The sequence below is a fragment of the Thunnus maccoyii genome, chromosome 7 (genome assembly GCF_910596095.1).
Source record: "Thunnus maccoyii chromosome 7, fThuMac1.1, whole genome shotgun sequence".
Classification (NCBI taxonomy): domain Eukaryota; kingdom Metazoa; phylum Chordata; class Actinopteri; order Scombriformes; family Scombridae; genus Thunnus; species Thunnus maccoyii.
The window spans coordinates 10,040,092-10,062,480 of record NC_056539.1 but is presented as its reverse complement, the minus strand read 5'-3'; the positions used below and the strand labels follow the sequence as shown (position 1 = coordinate 10,062,480).

Sequence of the window (22,389 nt, the reverse complement as noted above, 5' to 3'; positions counted from 1 at the left end):
GAGGAAACAACTAGCCTGGCTCTGTCTGAAGGGAAACAAAATCAGCACCTCTACAGCTCACTAATTAATCATGATTCATCTGCTCAAAAAGAGAAGTGTAAAAATGACACATTGTGGTTTTACAGAGGGGTTATGTGCCAAACTATTTCTGGTCTGTGCAGGGACTTCCTGAAGTCACAGACAAACATGATTTAACATTAATTAGTGAGCGCTAGAGATTTCTGTTGGTGGATTTTGTTACATTTGGACAGAGCCGTGCTAGTTGTTTCCTCTTGTTTCCAGTCTTTGTGCTAAGATAAGCTAACCAGCTGCTGGCTGTAGCTTCACATTTAACTGGCATTTATGAGATTGGTATCAGTCTTCGCATCTAAGTCTCTGCAAGTAAGTAAACACCTGTATTTCACAAAATGTCAAGCTTTTCTTTTAAGACTACCTAAAGGGAAAACTGTATGTTATATGGTTAAAATGTAGAAATCCCTTGTGAGCACTGAGAGGGTGTCTTGAGGAGACTAAAACACACCTGCACACATGCTGAAGACATTATTAATGACTTAAAGTGGTTTAGTAGTGCTGTGCTTTAGAGCTGGTGGTCTGTGATTCTTATTGGGTTGTGTTTGATGTCTCCTCTTAATGGCAAGGTCCCCTGCGTTATGATCACACACATACAGAGGCACACTTTATTACAAGACTAGCCATTTTCCTTGTCACCATGATAAAGCTCTTGGCGCTCTACCGCGGTTGTTTTAAAGCCCAGACACCCTTAGCCATTACTCAGGTGATATGCCAGCAACTGGTGATCAATGTGTCTCTAATAGAGCGAATAAGGGGGAGCAAAAAGGGAGAAAAAGACAGCGATATTGATAGAGAGAGATAAAGATAAGCGCAGAGAGTGATTGCACTTTTACCTTCTCATTCATCACCCAGTTCTTATAGAGCACTAACTGGCCCCAACCTGCTCTGCAGTAATAGCCTGTCTGGATGCTGTATTTATGAGGTGCCATCAAAACAATGGCATTTGTCTAGGCACTCGGATCATACACTTTTATCATCACTTTTATCATTATGTCTTCATCTGTGTGTGCACGCGTGTGTGTGAGTCCACTGAAAGGTCTGTTAACCCATGCGTTAGTAGGCGTGAGGAAAGCTCAAGGGTGAGTGTTGACTGCAAGGCGGTTAATGCTGCTTAAAGTTCAGCCAAATCCTAAGGTCAACATGCTTGTTTCTGTATATCTGTCTGAACTCCAATCTGTTCATCTGTATTACTGTCTATCACTACCTCTATCTTAGTGTTACTTGGTAGGTTGGTACACAGAAATGTCGGTAGGTTTTGCAGCAGTTTCAGGTTGAAACCACTGTGAATCATACAAAGGATGAAAAGAGCACCACGAGTAAGGAAGAAACAAAGAGGACTTCACTGTGCAGTGTTTTGTCTGTGCATGGGAAAGGGAAGCTGAAGAAGCAAAAAACTTTGATAAGCAGGGGTTGGGTGGAGAGGGGGAGGTGCTAGTGTGTGTGTGTGTGTGTGTTTAAGTGTGTTGTGTGGGAGATGTTGAGAGTGGGGAGAGTGAGAGTGCCAGGCGATGTAGGAGGGAGAGAGAGTGAGGGCACGTCTGGAAAGCATCAAGCCATGGCTCGGCATATGTGCATGAACATGTGCATGTGTGTGTTGTGTAGCTCCTCTGGTCTCTGGCTTGTTAACCTGCAGGTCACGGGCAGCTTCAGGTGATGAAGTCAATGCCTGGCACACAGCATGGGAATAATGACCTTTTCCATAGAGAGCACATACTCATGAATAAACACACACACATAGAAACATACTTACATACTGTGTGTGTTCATGGGCCTCTCTAGTGTTTTTACCTCTCCATGTCAAAGCCTGCAACACCTTCAAAGGAATAGTTTGACAATTTTAGGAAATATGCTTATTTGTTTTAATGCTGAGAGTTAAGATGAGAAGAGCTTTCTAAATGACATGTATCTTGTTTGTTTAATTTGTACAAAAACGAAAGTGTAAAGATTACAATTTGTGGTTTTATTGGGGATTATATGCCTGCCTATTTCTAGTCTGGGTGCAGTGACTTCCTGGAGTCTTGTCACCATGACATTGCCATGCCAAACCACAAATTGATGTTTTTACACTTTTGTGCAGAGCAAACAAATTAAATAGGTTATGATAATCAGTGAGCTTTACAGGTGCTGGTGGGTGGATTTTATTACTTTTGGACAGAGCCAGGCTAGCTGTCTTCTTGTTTTCAGTCTTTATGCTAAGCTAAGCTAACCAGCTGCTGGCTGTAGCTTCATATTTATCGTACACCTACACACAACTGGTATCAATCTTCTCATATAACTCTATAAGAGTTTTTCCCAAAATGTCAAATATTCCTTTAAGTCTCTCAATCCTCTCATTAAGATGAATGTTACCGAAGCAACTCGTAGTATAGAGCTAGTAGTGCCTGGTGCATATTCTTGCCTGGTTATCACGCCTCAGGAAAACTGGAGCCTGGCGTGTCTGAAAGGAAACCATCTTCTCTGAGATAAGACAAGTTTGGTGGGAGGCCACTCCTTTCAGAACAGTGTTTATGTCTTTGATCAGCAGTATGCGTGTGTGTGTGTGTGCGTGTCTGTGTTACAGAGAGAAGCAAAGAGAGAGACCAGCAGCTGGTATTGTGTTTGTGTTTTGTCCTGTGAGACCTAGCCTGAGCTGGTGTTGTATTACATGCACTAGTGTTGGGGTGAGTTGGCTCGATAGCCAAGAAGTGAGGGGTGACAGATGAACAGGAGAGGGGGTGGGGTGGCAAGGGGAGGAGGGAGAAGGGTTGGTACCGGGCAATTAAGCCAGCATCTGACACCCAAAGCACTTCTCATGCTCTGGCACAGGCTATTGTAGTCTGGAATTTGAGAAATGCATTTGATCAGTACGGTGTGTCTGTGTGGGTGTTATTTTGGACGACTCCTGGGGACAAAACAGCCACCAGAGAAGGGATAGAGAGAATAGACAGAGGAGATGGAGGGCAAGGGTTACCTGATGAATACATGTACTTTTATCACAGAATCCAGCATCCAGTATTTTCTTGTCAAGTAGAATGTAGGCCTTGTTCTACAAGGGAAAAACCTCTGCAAACTAACAAGATACAAACACAATATTGCACTGTTTGATTAACCTTTATGGGGCGAGTCTGTTAAGTGAGAAACTGATTGAAAAGGAAAGAGAGATGTGTAACATTCCAGCTCACATTGTTTGGACGACAGGAGTTAAAAGGAGGAGGGCCAAAAGATATTTTATCTGGCAGTGCAAACTCTGTGCCTCCCTCCTCACTCAAAGGGAATCCCATCTTTTCTCTTTGACCTCAGCATTCCTCAGACTCAGGAGCGAATTCAAGGCCAAAGTGTGTACATGCGTGTGAGATCAGTGTCCACCTTCAGACGCCTTAAAGTAATTAATATGATCCTCAACCATGCAGTTTTGAGGGTTGAGTAACTCAAAGAGGAAACCTATACCTGGGTTATGGCTTCAGTTTCTCATCTACAGTTGAGGCCGACCTGCTGAGATGAGTTTACTGCAGCTGAAAAACGAGCATCAGTTCAGTCCTTCACCTCTGTGTGAAATATAGAGCTGTTGTGATGCTCTATAGACTTATACACACAGCTCTGCATTTATTTATTGATTTTGATTTAACTTTTTTTTTCCAGCTAAACTGATATTAAATAAAATAAATGTTATCATTCTCAAAACACATGTTTAACATGTGTGTTCTAGCCTGTGTTGTTTTGAGCACTTCATCTTTTTCAAGCAAGTTAACACCCTAACAACACCAGAACATCAAGTTATTTATAGTCAACGTTGAGTTATCTTTGCATCTTCTTGGGTTGTGCAGCAAGAGGATGTTGAAAATGTTTTAAGTATCTGAGTAATGGCACATAAAAAGCCTTGACACTGAGCACACAACAAACAGAACTATCAATTTAATAGACTAATCCGTGGTACATTAAAACATTTAGACAGCTAGAGCATTAGCCTGTAATGCTGAGTTGGCAAAAAGCTTTAAAAAGACAGCGTAAAAGGGAGGAGAAAGTTTTGAAGATTTATTGTTTACACTGAGAAATCAGCCTAAACAATAAGGATGAAAGTAGATTTCAATTTGATGTGGCTAGCCTACTATTTACCTAATGGGAATGTAAATAAATAGTAATTTCAGTACATGTGGTACCACTCCCTATCACTGAAAATGTTTAGAGCAGGTTGGTGCTTTCACCCTAATGGCTGTCAGGAGGATACTATCACTGTGCATGTAGTGCCATCTATTGAAATCAAATGTAACTGCAGCAACAGCAGTACGGTGAATCTGTTTTCAGGTTGTAGAAGGACACCTAGTGGTGCAATGAGTCACAGCAGAGGAAGTTGTAACCAAACTTCCTCTTCATCTGTTGTTTCAAAATGTAATAAGTGTGAAAAGGCTCAGAGATTGAAAGAACTTATGTGAAAAGTCGGTTTATTACAGGAAGGTAAACAAGGCACTGTACAATGACACTATAAACATTCCTGGTTGGCTGCTGGACACATAGCATGATTAGAAATGTATGAGTGTAAACGCTAGTAACCAAACTTGTTAAGTGCATCTACGATTTTGGTCAATTCTATGTATGGATTATCATCCAGAGTTTGCAGGGTCACAGAGCAGTAAACTAGAGAAGGATGTGGCTTTTAGTACATCTTCAGGGCTGGGTGAAGCGCAGGTATTTCTTCCCAGAAGGCACCTCTTTAGTGGTCACACCGTTAGGGAAGAGAGCAGCTGCTTCAGCATCAGAGAGAGAGGGAATCACCATGACTTTGTCGCCAGGCTGAAAGGGGTGTGAGAAACAGGAAGCGTATTTTAAATTGTGATACGTTTCTTTTTTTGGATTGTAGCCAGTGTCTAAGGCTTCCTTCAATTACTGTAGTGACAAGACTGGTTTCTAAAGTGATTTTTCAGTATTTCAACACAAGTGGAGCATAGAACAGTCGCAGCTTGAATTCTGATCATACAGATAAATAACATCACTGATCTAATTGTCTCCATTAGATTAAATTTGATGTTAGTCGAGCAAGCTCATGAGTTAATGTACCTGTCATTACATCATCTGCCTGTAAAGAGGGCATGCATCCAGGCATCTGACTGATATGAATACATGATGATTCAACTGTTTACCTTCCAGTCGACCGGTGTAGCGACCTTCTTCTGTGCAGTAAGCTGCAGAGAGTCGATGACTCGCAGCAACTCATCAAAGTTCCTTCCTGTGGTTGCAGGGTAGAGGATGGAGAGCTTCAGCCTCTTGTCTGGGCCAATCACAAAGACCTGAAGAGGATTATAATGATAACGGTTTAACATAAGACCCAGAATATGCTACAGTTTTACTCTTGTGAAAGTTTTACTCTCCAAAAGAATTAAAATATATATTTTCCTTAACAATTGGTCATCCATTTTCATGTATAGAATCAGTTTTAGACTGACATGAGGACACCGTTACATTTCAGCTTACTTAGGCGACAACCTGCAGAGAAACCAGATAACATTTAGATGCTACCACTGTGTCTATTGCCTGTGTAACAAGTAGCCAATCAACAGCCTGTCTCACACAAAGGCATAATTCTGCTCTGATTTGATTGGTTCCCAGATAAATGTGGCCATCTGCAGCTAAATTTGAGAATAAAGGCCAAAGCCTTTCAGTGACAGGAAGGTCTGATCAGGGCTGATTTTCCTGAAAAAGGCAAATTTCACTTGCAGTTGGTGTTAATTTTGGTTCATGATACTATCTTTTAACTTTTGTTTTTGTCTCATAACAATCACATGCTCTTTACACACCAAGAGGGTGGTGTAGTGATTTAATTTAAAATACAGAGAGAGGCCATTTGCACAAGTGTAACACTGAAGACGTGTGTCTTACACAGCGAGCAGTGAGGGGCATTCCATCCTTGTCGATCTCATCGGGGTCCAACATGCCCAACTTCACGGACAGCTCTCTCTTGTCATCAGCGATGATGGGGAAGGGCAGAGGGCTTTCAGCCACAGTGTTATATGCCATCACATCCTATGGAGCGGGAAGGGACACATTGTCATTTTTTTAGACCTGTTAGTTGGTGTATTTCATCATACTCAGCAAATAAATCTCACCACCCTGACATGACCCTGCACCCTGCATGAGCCACAAACAGAGGTTCAATAGCATGTTACAAGGCCATGAGAAGACCCAACAAATACATGCTCAGACAGAGAAAACACTTGGCTCAAAAAACACGTGCAGCTGTTTTCTATTTTTTTTGGTAAGGGAGGTGGTATGGAAGATTTTAAATGCCTAAATAAAAAACAAATCAAACAAAGAAATAAAGTGAAATACAATAAACATTGTCATGCATTTCCTTTTTATGTATGCATTCTCAAAAAAGAAAAACCTCCCCCACACCTCCTCAGGGAAACTAATGACAGCGCTTTGTGTTAAGGTCCAGGTATTAATGTACATCCATACATATGTATGCTTATATTTCTGTACCAGTTTATTTTATCATGTATTGGGAAGAAGTGGGAGCTTTTATTGTAAGGATACAGGAAGTGTTGTGAACATGACCACCGCCAGTAACTTAGTTGTTGAGTCAAAAGGCTGTGTTTTTGTCAAGTAACTCTTTGCATTCAGTGTTGGCAGGTCTATGCTGCTCTCTGCTGGACAAAACTGAAATGCACCTTTTCACTTTGTTTTATGTGTTGTGATTAGATTTCAATACGGTGTGGAAAATTTATATCACAGTGAAAAATATTAAGTTGGTTATTAAAGACAAAAAACAACTTATTGTCCTTCTAACACTTTTTTTTGTAATTATGACAAAGTTAATGCATACATAAAGAGGAAATACATTTAACAATGTGTGTTGTATTTCACTTCATTTCATTGTTTGGTTTGTAATTATTTTAGGCTTTTTTAAAATTATTTTATTTTAGGCATTTTGAATCTTCCATAGCTGGAGATACAACTGTTTCAAAATCAAAACCAAGCAGTTCATCTTATTGCCCAGTGACTCCACTCCCTTTTGGGCCAATCACTGGCCTTAGAGAGGAGGCGTTGTTATAACGTAGCAAAGCCAATCACAGGGAGAGTCCCGTCTGTGTTAAGGGGAACTCATGAATACTTGACCCCTCAGTTTCTGCCAAATACCACACGCACACATGCACAATAACAATGTAACTCAGCATGAGAGGCAAACAAGAGATAAGTTTTACAATTACCTTGACCGATGGATAAAGTTTAAGTCAACAAATCTACAGGGTTATAGACTCTGGGGCAAGGAAAATATGTAAAACAAAAATCCTCTCCACAGGAGGTACACAGGTGGAGTCTGAAGATCATTACCATTTGATTGCAGTGACTTCTGACTTAGCTGTCAAGGTTACTAGATAGTAAGCCTTTTAAATGTCATAGTTAATTACTATCATTACATGTCCTCCACCCACAGTAGCCTGACCAGTTTGACAGCCCTATCCTTTCACCTCTTACACACCAAATTTAAACAGATCGAGACACTGGCTGAAGTACACAGCATGTACCTTGCTCCAGTTGCGGTGATCCTCAACACTGTCAATTGACAAGGCGATCATCTTCACACCTCGCTTCTTGAACTCATCACTGATCTTAGCGGCACGGGCGAGCTCAGTGGTGCAGACAGGAGTGAAGTCCTTTGGGTGGGAGAACAGAATACCCCATCTACAGATTAAAGAGGAAAATATTGATATGTTAATGAAGCGATGAGATATGTGTTCTACACATCTTCTGTATAAAGGCCTGGCTTAGAATCCTCAGAGTAAAAGATAAATGGACTTTTATCCAAAGTGCTATACAATTAGCCTCTCTTTCACCCATTCACACACATGGAAAGCTACCATGCAAGGCACAGACCTAACTATACAAAAGTACCAAAACTGTCTTTGTAAAGAAGCAAATAAGTTCATTGACAGCAGTTAACCCTCACTTGCCTGTTAAAGACTGACATTCAGTTTTATGGACAGTCATGTTATGTCCTTCAATGCTAAAAGTTCAAGCAACCACACGCTAACTGAAATTCACTAGAAAAGCTCTTATTTCTTGTAGGGTGACCAACCAAGACATTTACATGCTTGAGGTGTCTTAGCATGTGCATTTATTCTGTCTTATGTGTGTTATTATTTATGCCACCATGTTTCCTGTTAGGGACACAACTTTCAAAAAGATTTAAAAAGAGGCAAAATACAGACAGGGGTAAGAGCACAAGGAGTGGAAGTTAAGACAAAAGAAGAGGAAGAAATGGCTAAGAAATGAGAAAAACACTAAACATTGTGTCTTGGGAGAGGAAATTCCAGCCACAGATTGAAGCAACAGGTGTCTGTGAGAATCTGGAAAACTCATGCTCAAGACATTAAACGCAGCTGTGCTGTACTGGGAATGTTCAGTGTATTTGACGAAGAGTGGGTGAAGGGTAGGGCAGACATGAGTTTTAGCGTGTAACATTTGGAATTCATCTCAGCGTCACATGAGTTTTCTGCCTCATATTATTTGTGTGGATTTACTCTTCAATGTGTCGCAACTTATCATCACATGATAGAAGCGACAAAAAGAGCTTTGCTCCTCCCAGGCATTGTGATCACCTGATCATGGGGTGACCAGAGGCTCCAATTAGATTGGGAACAATTGAAACAGAAGTGGAAACAAATGCTGGACACTGACACAGTTTCTAGCAGGAACATGTTCAGAGGCTGGTGTTGCTTTTAACATCAACAAGAAGTGAAAGTCTGCACATGGGTTATTCTAGGAAAAGAGATACTTCACGAGAACTCTATTTATGCGTATGAAATGAACACCATTTGTAGGCTTGATGGAAAGGTGGCTGTAAAATGTTTGTTGTTTGCTCTGCTGGGATAATACTCAACCAACCGTCGCTGAAAGACCTTATGGAGCTTTGAAAGATAGTATTTCAACAGATGGTTTTCTCTCACAGGGGCCTATCTCAGCATCTTTTCCCACCAAGGAAAGAAGGAAGTATTTACGCAATCACCAACGGCAACTGAGCAGAGCCCTTACATTGATAAGCATAGACGTTATGTTTGGACAATATGGCCGGTAACATTGCTGCAACATCACATCTGCTAACTCACTGTGTGTCCATCATTCAAGACAAGGAGATCATCACTGATTCATCTATCAATTATACTCTGAACTTAATATTAACCATTTGGTTAAAAAAAATGTAGACAATAGTGAAAAAGGTGTCACAGTTTTCCATAGCTCAAGGTGACAAATGTCTTGTTTTGTCTGGCCAACAGTCTAAAATCCAAAAAGATATTTGATTTACAGTTTTATAAAAACAGAGAAAACCAGCAATTCCTCACACTGAAAATGTTTTTGCTTCATAAATGACTTAAATTATTTATCGATTATCAAAACAATTCTGTCGAGTTCTTCACTTCTAGGTGGATGATACAGTCTAAAAGGTAGTATTGAGTTCCTCTGATGTAGTTTCAGAAAATGACAAAACCTGTTTAACTTGAACAGTTATCTGTGTGAATACCACACAAAAAGCACTTTAATAGAGTTACTGGAGCATCATTCAACGAAACTGCGCACATTTACACCCATAAATGCAAAGCTTTGTGTGTGTGTGCGTGATGTGCATGTAACACTATTCCTTTCTCTCTGCTGTTTCGAAACAACCCTGGCTAGCAGCGTTGGGCGTTAGCGTGGATGCCAACATGGGGTGCAAGCAGTGAAGCGCAGTTCCAAGTTCACACACACAATACAGGCCTTGTCCTGACTGGCATAAGCACAGTCAGGACAAGGCCTGAAAACACTGTATCAGTTGTTTTCAACCTAGACTGAAACCTAAAATATAAACATCGGCCTTGCTTCTCTAACTCTCATTAGTCTGCAGCTAAAACATGTCACGTCCAATCACACATATGTATTATATTGGTTGGAGAACAACAACTGTGGTAGCATGTACATTATATTACATTTACTTAAGCAAAGTAAGTATAATTTTGAGGTAGATGTATTTTACTTCAGTATTTCTATTATATTACATTTACTACATTTCAGAGAGAAATACTGGTCTTTTTACAGCATTACATTTATTTAACAGCAGATTTTACATACATGTGATCAGTGTATAATTTGTGATGCAGTGTTATAGAGTTAGAGACATTCTGTATTAATGCATATTAATTACAATATTAATGTATCATGATCTTACAATGCAACAATATAACACTGTCAGAGGTCATTGTGCATACTTTTATTTCTGGTACTTTAAGTACATTTTGCTGCTGATAGTACTACATATGTAACATTTTGAATGCAGGACGTGAAACTGTTTTTATGGTGTGATATTGCAACTTTTACTTCAGTAAATGATCTGAATATTTCAGCCAAAGTCTTAATGTTACTGCATTCTTAACTAATCCTACAGAGTCATGCTTTTGTAATCCCATGTGTGCCAGCCAGCAGGTGTCGCAACACTGGGATGCTGATCAAGGTCTCTTTAAACCATGCGGTTTGTCTTTGTTATGCACAATGATTCATTCTTTCACGGATCAAGAGCTCGGAAGCGCCTCGGTCTGACAACAGGCCTCCGTTCACAGCTGCCGTGACGCAGTAAAATGTTGCACTGTCCAAAGCATTTCCAAAAACTCAGAATAAAGACAAAAGTTACATTGTAATGCTTGTACATGAAGCTGGCACACTTACGAGCTGCCCAGGAAATCGTGAAACTTGATCCTGCCGATGGTGGTGTCGGCCTCGAAGTTGGGGAACTCGTCTCCCAGCAGAAGTCCAGGCATGATGGGCTCTTCTCTGCAGCACACACACGATAAACGACGAGGCTGCAGCTGGAAAACAAGCAACCTGTGATCTGGACTATCAGCGATCAGGACATGAGGGGATCCGGAAAGAGGCGGAGTTCACCTCCCTGTGTAGTTCACCGACCAACCAGAGCACACTCTGTTTTTTAAAAACCTTTTTAACAACGTTATTAAATGAACAATGATATTATAAACAAAACAATACAGGGAGTAATGAAAAAGACCAAAAGCAGAAAAAACAGATACGTGTGAATAAACATTCACACGTATTTATGCAAAATTATAAACATGTATACAATTGACCTGACAGTATTGCCCACAGTGATTCTTCAAAGGTTTTTTGTTTCACAGACAGAATTATAGCAATTTAGATATATTTGGTAGAAACAGCGGAAATATGTTATATGTTTTTATCAGTTTGAGTGCTGTTAGACTCTTTTTTTTTAACCATAGGCTATCTGTCAACATTTAGGTCTGACAATATGATTTTCTTTCAGGGGCAGTGGTGGTGGTGGTGTTGCCATTTTAAGTTCAGTCTGACGATTTCATTGCCTTCCATCAAGCTATAAATAATGTAGTCGCTGTGCATTGGAGGATTTGGAGGACTTTATCTGGGCTGGAGGTACCTTTGTTGCACTTTTTGGGGGCTCCAATCTAAAATCTCACCTAGGTCCAACAGCTAAGTAAAACTGTGTACTTTTATTCATTGTCACCCTCCTGTGTGTGTTTGATACAGTATTGAGCAAAATAAATGTGATTATCATTTTTGCTATTATCATGCAGCCCTTCTAGGACTGGAGGTTCTATTGTTGCACTTTATTTGAGTGTGAATCCATATTTGAAGGTCTATGACTGGAGGTACTGTTGTAGCATTTTGCTCAATTCTTGTGTGCAATTCTTGGAGTCTACAATCTAAGAAAGAAAGATGAAGGTCTGCACACTGTAGCTCCCTTAGATGCAGTTTAATGAGACATCCACCAGTGACGTTTCAAGCCTCGTACATGCTCTTCTTCAGACTCAGACTCAGACTTCTGGGTGGGGTCTACAATCTAAAATCTCACCTAGGGCACCAACATAGTCAGGGCTGACCCTGGTTAGACTATTCAAAAATTAGACCATGCTTTCTACAATAGGGACTAAAACATTATAACTCTCCCAGATTACTGAGGCAATTTATGTCCAAAGGTTAACTGAATGAGTGAAAACTAAAAAAAACACAAAAAGACACAAAAAAATCTGTCAAAACATTGATTTTATTGTGTGGAAAAATTACTTTCCAATACAAGGAGATAAAGGATTCTGGCAGTTTCTTTATATAATGAACAAATCCTATGAAAAGACCAAAAACAACAATGAATTGATCCTGTAGGTATATTGCCTGTGTGCCTTGCCTGATACATATTATTATATCTATGCCATAGAGCTCAATTGTCCAATAATCCATTGCTGAAAATAGTCCCTAACAAACAGGCCTTTGCTATTTACTCCTGTTTGACAAACCTTTGCTAAAATCTACAGTGCCCAACTGTTAAATAAAATTACTGAGCCTTAAAAATTAAACTAATTGTGACATCTTTAGTAGAAAAGAATGAACCTGAGTTCAGTATTAGACTGGTGTTGGTTGTCATCCTTTTATTGAGTTTACTGACAATAAGAAAATATGCAAAACTCCAGCATTATCCTTTAAAACATTCCAGATATGAAAATAATTACAGCATTTATCCACCAAGCCATAATCTCGGGAATACTCATAAGGAAGTTTATTTTTCTATTTTTACTTTATCTTAACGGTCAATGCTTTTATACACACAGTCAGAAGAAAACGGTCAAATGTACATTTATGGTAAAAACACAATTTCCCACGTCGCTTTGCGGTAAGGACAACAAAGATGGCGATTCAGCTCAGAGGTACTAGACGTGATGTGAATTGTCAAACGTACAACAGATGAGCTAAAGGACTGAAAACCCGCACAGCACTGCAGAAAAATCACCACTGCGGTGCAGCAACAGCACACTGACCTGTCTACGTCGGTAGATTAACAGACTAGATGCCCTCTCCGAAAGCAAAAAACCCCGGTCGCAGCGGAGGAAGCCCGGTGTTTGGCAGCTCCAACGGCCGCTACGAGTTCATGTCGCTGACGAAACCGCTAAACCGTTCCTCGACGCCGCCGCACCTCCTCCAGCGGCAGGGCTCCGACCCGACCACTGCCCGGCTCCGAGCCTCGGAGAGCCCCACTCGGCGCCGGGGCTCCAGCTCCTCCACCGGCTCGGGGAGCGGTCAGGGGATGCCGGAAGAGGACGGTATACGGATCAACCCCTCTTTCATCCGCGTAGCGCTCAGCTCGCTGCTCGCCATCGACCTGTGGCTGTCTAAGCGGCTGGGGGTGTGTGCCTGTGAGGACTCGTCCTGGGGCAGCGTGCGCCCGCTAATGAAACTGATAGAGATATCGGGACATGGCATCCCGTGGCTGGCTGGCACCGCCTACTGTCTGTACAAGAGTGACAGTGCTGCAGGACAAGAAGTCATGCTCAACCTCTTCATGGGTAAAACAACACTGCTGCTTGTCTTACTTAATATGGTGTCACTCATTTCCTAACTGGGAATTCACACACACACACGTTTAAGTCACTTTTGGGGACATTACATAGACTTAAATTCATTTCCTGGATACGTACCCTAACCCTAACCTTAACCACTGACTCAAAAATCAGCTTTTTCCCAATTTGGGACACGGCTTTTGTCCCCAATTGGACAAGCCCTCCCCAATGAACTGGTGTTTAGTTTGAAATATGTCCCCAAAAGTAGGCTAAGTCAGACTACATACACACAACTCTTAAGTCTATGCAGACAAGTTTATTGGCACTGCTGACATGCAGTATTTGTGTTTTTCTTTCAGTGACAGGTGACAGGTTGTGAGACAGTAGGTCTGTCTCTAAGTCCATGTTTTCAGGTTGTTAGAGAAGCTGTGAAGAATACTTTCTGCATCTTCTTCTGTGGTTTATCAGATTCATTGAGTCAAGATGTATAGCAGTGTTAAATTGTGATGAAACGATTAGTTGATGAATCAGCTACAGAAAATGAACTGACAATTCTGATAATTGAGTTATAGTTTTGCTGATGCACTCTCTTTCGTGTCATACTAAGTTCATTATTTTTTGGACTGTTGGGCAGATGAAACAAGACATTTGAAGATGTGAACTTGGGCTCTAGGAAATTGAAATGAGCATTTTTCACAGTTTTTTGTTACCTTTAGTGTTTGCAGTGGTTGGTACTGTGGATGTTAACGTAGTATCAGAAGTTTAAGTGTCATCTGACTATATTAAAGTGCTTGTCAGATGGTTGAATAATGTCTGAAACTCCCTCCTGACATCTTTTTGACTGCAGATGAGATGAATGCAGCCTAACTGAGAAAAAGAAAAGGCTGTTTTTAAGAGGAATTAAACTGTATAATGGACTGTGCAGCAGACGTGCCTCCCAGTGGTCATTTAATATTTACCAGTCGTCCTTCCTCCTGAATATCTGATGCAGGGCAGCAAGTGGCAGCCTCTGGTCCTCTACATTAAAGTTAGATGTGTCTTATCATGGATGCTTCTCAGCTGAGAAAGAGGAAAGCTTTATGATTATGGTATTAAATGTATGATTATGCAGGCAGCACCAAACCACTTTTCACTCTCACAAAAGATTACCAAGCTAACCATATGCTGCACAGCTGACCTGCTCCTGAGCAAGTCAAGTTTAGGCTACAGAACAAAATCACAAAAATCATTTTTTTAATGCTCAGTGCAATGACACAATATAAAAAAGTCCACTGTGTCCTTATAAAGGGCAAATATGAGCTGCAGTTTTTCTCCAGATATCATCATAGCACAGGTGTAAATGCTAAAATTAATGGAGGCTGAATTCCATTTAGCTGCTTCAGTTTCAGGGTCTTGGTGTTGTGCATGCTGGCTCGCTGTCACACTGTCAAGACTTACTGGGACACTTGAGTGGAACAGAGCCATCGTTAATGTTATTAGTAGCACCTGTGCTTTTCCTGCTGTGACAAGTCAAAGGCACGTTCACGCTAAGTTGGTGAGGGCTTCGGGTTGTCCCACTATTAAATTGTCAAGTGCATGAGGGCTCTCTCATTGACATTTTGAGCCCTTTATGCACACTTCCTGTGCAAGTACGCATTGCTGCAGACTTTGCCTGAGGGAATTACCCTTAGCTCATAGCGTTGTGACGGTAAATCAGTGTTAAATACAGGGTTACTACTTAGCAGGGGGAGCCTGGAAGTGTTAAAAAAATGATAAACAAACTGGCATGTGGGTGTTCAGCCTGGCATAGTAGTGTTTACGAAGAAACACTACATTAACAAGGACTTAAGATGGTAAATAAAAACACATGAAATCAGAGGAATACAAGCAGAGGTTATATTACACACCGCGTTTATTCATCAACCATTTATTTAAATTTTTGCCTAATAATGCTGTTACCTTTCGTCCACTCTGTAAGGAAGACGTTCAAATCAGTCAGTCACTCCATTACTTGACTGTAGTGCATGTGATTATTTTATGGGATGGATTTTATACTTTGTTTAATATATTATGTGCTTTATGAGTGACTGGTTTTACTATTTTTGTCTTTCTATGTTTTTGTTAAAGTGAACCAATATATAAAGTATTGAAGTTTGAATCTTAGGTGCGTTGGCCATGAAGAAAGTCTCAAACCCACAATCGTATGTAACATGTTTTGTTACTTACTAGTTAAGTCCATGAGGGTTCATGAGGGCTTAGGGATCTGGCCAGAGTGTCTGCTGTGAAAAAGACGTGTACCAGGGCATTGTTGTTTAATTACACCTGTGTTTGACAGTTAGTTTGAAAGGTCTATCACTGTTAGGTTTTGTGAATCTGGATAACTCAAAACTACAGTGAACGCACTTTGTGAAACTTTTACGTCATGTACTTTGTGCAAGAGACCAGGTAAACATTTGTCAAGGGCAATGCGTGAGTAATGGCACAGACTCAGTCTTGAAATACCACCAGAGGGGGCTGCAGCAAAGAATTCAAATCTTATAAATATATGGCTTTAACAAAATGAGTAATCTGCATGCATGTCTTCCTCTGTGGCCTATTCTGGTTACAATAATGTTCTGTGTGTTATAGGCAGGTTAGTCATGCATATAAACACCACAAAAAACATCACTGTGTGCCATCATGAGTCTACAGCACCCAGCAGCCATGTTCACCACTGGGGTTGATCTATTATAGGCCGTGACACACAGTTGGTGGTTCTGATTATTTTCTATTATTCCAGTGAAAGGAACAAAGTTTTTAGAGCACAATTTCCCATAAAGCTGTGATGCAAAAATCTACCAATTACAGTATCATCTCTTTATGCCTCTAAATATTTAATTCCAGTGTCTCGTATCTGTCTGCCAAAGGCTTTTGCATTAATGTGACTACATTGCTGTTTCTTCATGCAGTGTAGCACTTCTTCTTCTTCATCTCCTCCTTTATGCTTCCAGGTCTGCTGTTGGACCTGGTCCTGGTCGCTATTGTCAAGGCTGTGGTGCGCCGGCGTAGGCCAGCGCATAACCGCATGGACATGTTCGCCACCTTCTCCGTGGACCGCTACTCCTTCCCTTCCGGCCATGCCACCCGCGCTGCCATGTGCGGGCGGTTCCTGCTGGCACACCTGGTGCTGGCCGCCCCCCTCAGGGTCCTCGTCCTGCTGTGGGCTAGCATGGTGGGGCTGAGCCGAGTGATGCTTGGCAGGCACAATGTGACTGATGTGATGTTTGGGTTCTGGATGGGCTATTGCCAGTACAACCTGGTGGAGATGCTTTGGCTCTCACCTCAAACCCTGCAGGGGCTACTGGGACAGTTAGCTTAACGTTGAGGACTGAAGGAGATGGAGATACTGTCTGTTTAAATCTTGATGGAAAGAGCTCCTGCACACGCTTTTGTCTTTAAGACAGATTTATAAGAAAAATGTCCTTTGACTAGAGAAGAGCACCCTGTCACACAGTTTTCTCCTGCTGTTTCATTACTCTATTACAGTAGCCTCCAAAAGTACAGGATTTTAATCAGAATAGACCAGAGAGGAACAAATCTAATCAGTTTACCTCCTGAAGCCACCTCACTCACCTCTACCACCCTTAGCAGCCTGAATCATGGGCAATATAAAGTGTATAAACAGTTGTTCTAGACACTGAACATTATTTAAACTGCAAGTATATTTTTGCTACTAAGGGAATGTTAAGTTCAGTTCAGATATTTATTGTCCCACAAGAAGAAATTCTTTTTGCAGCAAGGCAGCATATAAACACAAACACAAGAAACAGTAAGACAGCTGAGTACATGTAAGTAAATTTAATCAAGTGGGGTCTATGAGCTCTCCACTTGTGGATCTGACTAGACACCCCCTGTAATTTCACAGCACAGAGGAGAGGTTAAACAATGAATAATAATTATTATTATTAAATGAATAATAATTAACATGAATGCTTTACTTTGGAAAAAGAATAATACCTATAATAATAGCTTATATACTTTATTCAGTTAATGTAGAGGCAAACTAGCCTGACATTGCCAGACTAATTCACACTAATATGCGAATTCATATTAGGATTTCCAAGGGGCGATATCAACAGGCAGACCAAAATTCCTCTGCACACAACAGGATAGACCTACAACCAATCAGACCACATTACTGCTAAACAGTACACTAAAATATGTTTGTGAAAACATTTGAGGCAACGCAGTAACAGAATCGTGATCCATATTTGATCAGCACTGCCTAGTTTGACAGTTTGATCTGAGTTTTGTGAGTCTGGTGTATTGCGCTTTGTAGACTTTTTTCCTCAACTTTATTTACAACAGTTAAACTCAAACAACAGACAACCCCCAGACCTGCAGACTGTCAGTCATCGTATCAAACACGTCACCTGTTTGATAAATGGTTGTGAACCAGACAGTTCCAGGCCGGGTGGAAATCGTTTGGAATGTGGGGGCGGCCAGATGCATCTGCCAGAGCAAGTAAAATATGAGCTCAGCAGATTCATCTGGTTCCCAAGCTATGATACTGTACTTTAACACTAATAGTATCAAGTAGAAACTGCAATTGACTAACTGTGTGCAAGTAGGATTTATATGCCGAGTGTGTTACAGGTCACAAACAGTGTCCACACTGTTAGGCTCTTCCTTTAGGCCAGTTTTACCCACTGATTCAGGGTTCATGGGAGCAGCTTCCCCGACCTGTCTTCAGTTTTTGTCTTTCTTCAGCACAATTTCAAGGAACTGAGCTTGATATTAGCCTGTTGATTTGCCCGCCCAGCAGTTTATGCTGCTATTCCCCTTCAGTCCTCAAAGATCTTCTCTCCTTTCAAAAAGCACACTCAACTTTTACTTCCCTCTTCCTCACAACGACATCTGATAGGATTAGACACTGTTGTGGATATTTTGAGTGATCATCAAAGTCATCTGCAACTTGGATGCTGTCTCTTTCCGTTCTGCCCCATGAAGGTCTGACCCTTAGTCTTTAACCTGAGCAGATCAGCCTACAATATGAAAAAATAGTCTAATTGGTTCACTAGTTTCTAAACAAGGAACTGCATTTTACCCGCGTCAGTTCAGGTCACGTTGCATGGAACTTCAGGTAACCATCAGCACATTCTGGCTATGCATTCCACCTATCTGTGTTGTCTAGGAAAGCCCCCTCCAACCTTGGTGACAATGGTAATGCTGATTTACCCTTTATCAGAGAGGTTTGTGCTTTCCCCAAAACATCACAGACAGCTGGAGTCTCAAGGAGAGGAGAGAATATCTCCTTCCTGCATAAGATTTACAGTGTGACCTCAAAGCCCAGGCTTGACCCAATGTAACCCAATTTGTAACCCCTAGAGATGGAAAATTCCATAACAGACACTACATTGTTTCAAGGGGACTAACCCTGACCCTCATAAACATTAATTTCACCAATTTATTTCTCTATGTCATTCTCATTTATTTGACAGTATCACAGTTTCATTAATAATCAACCACATCAGATCACATACCACTGATTTACTAACTCAACTCTGATGGATTACATATGCTTAACCTCATTGTTATCATGTCATACACATAAACATAAATCAATCACTGTTGTCATTATATCAAATATGTGCTGTATATACGTTTAAGGTTTAGTATTTCAACACCAAATCACTACCTTTATTTACTAAAAATGTGTCTCCTTATAAAGGGAAAAATATCTGAGGAGGGTCTAAAAACAGAAATGTCATAATTTTTAACAGTTTATTGCAATAAGCAGTGTGTGGGAGTCCTCTTCTCTAGGCATTGATAGTTTCAAATGATGTAACAAGGCTGAAGTCTCAGTAAAGTACTGACTTACTTTTACATTTGTAATATGAGGAAAGAAAGCTTTATATTGAATGGACTTGAGTCAAAGCAGTAGGGTGGTACATACTGTATCTTTACATCTTCATTGTTAAGTAGTGAGCCATCCATTCACTAAAGACAACGTGCCAAACTGAAGAAAGATCACCACAGTCTGGCTTGGTTTATGTTGAAGTTACAGATTGGTAAGAAGAGAGAAATTATAATTGAATGATGATGATAATAAGATTAACAGCTATGACTTGTGAGCGGTAGCAATCACAGCCGATCGATCCATCCAGTGTGATGCAGATGTATGGGTGATTAAAAACATATCAGTGCTCACGGGGAACTCTAAGATATGTTCCGTTTAGTTGATGGGTTTCCATCACCTGAGATTTTGTTCATAAAAGTGGCAACTTGCTAACATTTTGCACTGTGAAACCATTCCTAAAGACACTGGCATTGTACTTTTCTTCCATTATTTTGCTCCAGCCATGTTTCCAAGCACTGCAATAATTTTAACCTCACAGACCAGAATAGATTATTCATTAGTAGATTTTTGACACCATAATACCAGAATGTAAAACTACGCACGTCATTCCCTTTCAGAGTCTTGGTAGCATGCAGTTTTTTATTTGGGTTAGTGAGGGCATGTTAACTGTTTAATTTGTTATGTAACAGCCTGGTATACTGCCAGGCTTCATGGATCAGTGACCAGAATTGGAAGGTACTGAAAACTTTATTCCCTGCCGCATGTTGACCTACTGACTGCATCTGATTTTGTGTGCGTGTGCGTGTGCGTGTGCGTGCGTGTGTGTATGTGTGTGTGTGTGTGTGTCTTTAGGTGCATGCACTATTTCCCAGAAGCAGCATGTTTGATGATTAATCCACTGATAGACCTACTGACTGAATGCCAGTCTGAGATCCAACATTAATGTTAAAACTTCCAAGTGACGCCAGCGGTCAAGATGTTGTAACACAGATGTGTGTTTGACGTTAGCACGGTCTTAGAGGCTGTTGACCCATGTGTAAGCGATTAAAAGTTGCTGTGTAATGTTTTGTGCCCTTGGCTGTTACATGTGTAGTTAAAACTGATCTGATATTGCTTTTAATAACCAGAAAATCATTTTAAAACAAAGTCAGACAACCAAATCTGAAAAGCTTGTGACTTTTTGGGGGGATGTGTTGTTCAAGAAATAATTTCACTTATTTTAAACTAACCATGAGAATCAGTATATTAGCCTACGTACTGTACACGTCATCAGGCTTTTTATTTTCAGTGAACTGGCAAGTGAATCAAAATTAACAGTCAAGCCAAAGGGCAACTTCCCACCTTAAACCTGAGTTTTATGGTCAGTCAAGTATCATAACATGTAACTGTTGAGCTTAATCCAATACTTGATGTTGGACTGGGCCTAAAATGATTTAAAGAAAAGTAAAGGAAGTGTTGTGCATGTTTTACTGCTACTGATCCATTCATTCACTATGGTCTCCTGGCTGAGTGACTCCAGGCACATCTCTAGACTTTGTGTGTGTGTGTGTATGTATGTGTGAGAGAGAGAGACCTGACCACTTCTTGCTTACTTAACACACTTATATTAGAACTGCCAGAAACTAGAACTTGTTCTTCTGCAGGTGCATCCTAATTTCTGTTTATTGGTCAACTTGATTTGTACATTAATCAGGACTTTATATATATGGTTTCTGTGTGAATGTATTTCAACTTATTACAATCTTTTGACAGAAAGAATGTTTAGTTCTCATGTCTGTAGTTTTTACTAAAATTGTACTTTACTTTCTGAAAGGTTTTTGACTGTGGCTTGTTTGGACCAGATCCAGGTATCAGGTTTGAAACAACATAATTTAACAGACTGTTCCCTGGTACACTGCCCCAATTGTCGACTGTTTCATTGACCTATAACATGCTGTGCATTCTGCAATAATTGACCAATGAGCTTCCCTGTGTGAGCGATAAGACGACCAGCGAGAGGTGGTAGCTTCCAGCCCTTTTTATTTCATGACGCTTCTGTGATAAATCTAAATATGCTGGATAGTGAACTTTGCAACAAAATGATTTTTATGGTTATTTTTTGTGTTGTTTTTCATGTTGACAATGAGAAGAAACTTAAACTTAAGAAAAATATGTTTATCACAATGACTACAGGCACAATATATTTATGTGTGTTATGAGTAGATGTTGCACATTCCACATGTCACCTGTTTACTCTCAAGCAAAAAAAAAAAAACACCAGTATCAAGAGAGATACATTTTGTTTGTTTATTAAGTCATTGAGTATTGAAAAAATGTCACATCAAGCTCTAAAATTATGAAATGTCTTGGTTGCACAGTGTCAAACATGAATAATGTTCACTGCACTCAGTTTTGCCTGCTTATACACTATAAATGATATTGTGTGTTTTACTGTATAGACGTTATATTTATGTATCTTAATGTATATACATATGCCTGTATGGTCATGTGATTATACTGTGTTATGTTCAATGAATTTGAGTGTTATAGCAATTATTCATGAATGATTTGATTGTAATTATTATTTTTAATTAAATGGGGAACAAAACAAATTGTTGCATGTCATGTATGACAGATAGATGGATGGATAGATAGATAGATTGACGTGTACGATCTTTGTTACTCAGTTACTCATCAGCACTCTTCCATATTCCACCCACTTGATTTAACTCAGATGACACAAATTGAACTTTAGTCAAAGTTAAACCTATTGGATTTGGGTCAACACAGTTAACCTTGATAGTTGCCTTTTTCGGGCAGGATGGGAAAAAAAAAAAGAAACCGTCAAAGTATAAAAGTCTGTTCTTTGATAATGCTCGTCCCACTTGACCGGCACTCGAAGCCAACATACAAGAATCAAGGTAAGAAGGAAAGCTCATATTCTTGTAGTTCTGGTTTATTCTACTGCAGAGTGATGGTAGTTTTAGTGCCGCTGTGCAGATAGTTGGTAATATTTTAGTGAGATGATTTATGTGGCTTACTGATATGCATATTATTAAACTGCAACATGACTATGACTGAAGACAAACTTAGAAAATAAATACATTTTCTAAAAGAAAAAAAACAGCAGAACACAAAATTTTAGCTTTTGCTTTTGCTCTTCATTCTACTTCTAAGAACTGAGAAGGTTTTATTATTGAT

At 40.2% G+C, this 22,389-nt stretch overlaps 2 protein-coding genes across 2 annotated transcripts; one reads left to right on the top strand and one right to left on the bottom strand.

Moving 5' to 3' along the window:
- Positions 1–4,473: 4,473 nt before the first annotated feature.
- Positions 4,474–10,934, bottom strand: prdx6 (peroxiredoxin 6). Its single transcript, XM_042416832.1, has 5 exons — positions 10,741–10,934; positions 7,572–7,728; positions 5,923–6,066; positions 5,187–5,333; positions 4,474–4,839 (listed from the first exon to the last, which is right to left on the bottom strand). The coding sequence occupies exons 1-5, from the start codon at positions 10,830–10,832 to the stop codon at positions 4,714–4,716; spliced, it is 666 nt and encodes a 221-aa protein (XP_042272766.1). The 5' UTR covers positions 10,833–10,934; the 3' UTR covers positions 4,474–4,713.
- A 109-nt stretch (positions 10,935–11,043) lies between these two features.
- plpp6 (phospholipid phosphatase 6) lies at positions 11,044–22,210 on the top strand. Its single transcript, XM_042416831.1, has 2 exons — positions 11,044–13,397; positions 16,361–22,210. Exons 1-2 carry the CDS (start codon positions 12,902–12,904, stop codon positions 16,726–16,728), a joined length of 864 nt encoding a protein of 287 aa, XP_042272765.1. The 5' UTR covers positions 11,044–12,901; the 3' UTR covers positions 16,729–22,210.
- The last annotated feature ends 179 nt before the right edge of the window (positions 22,211–22,389 follow it).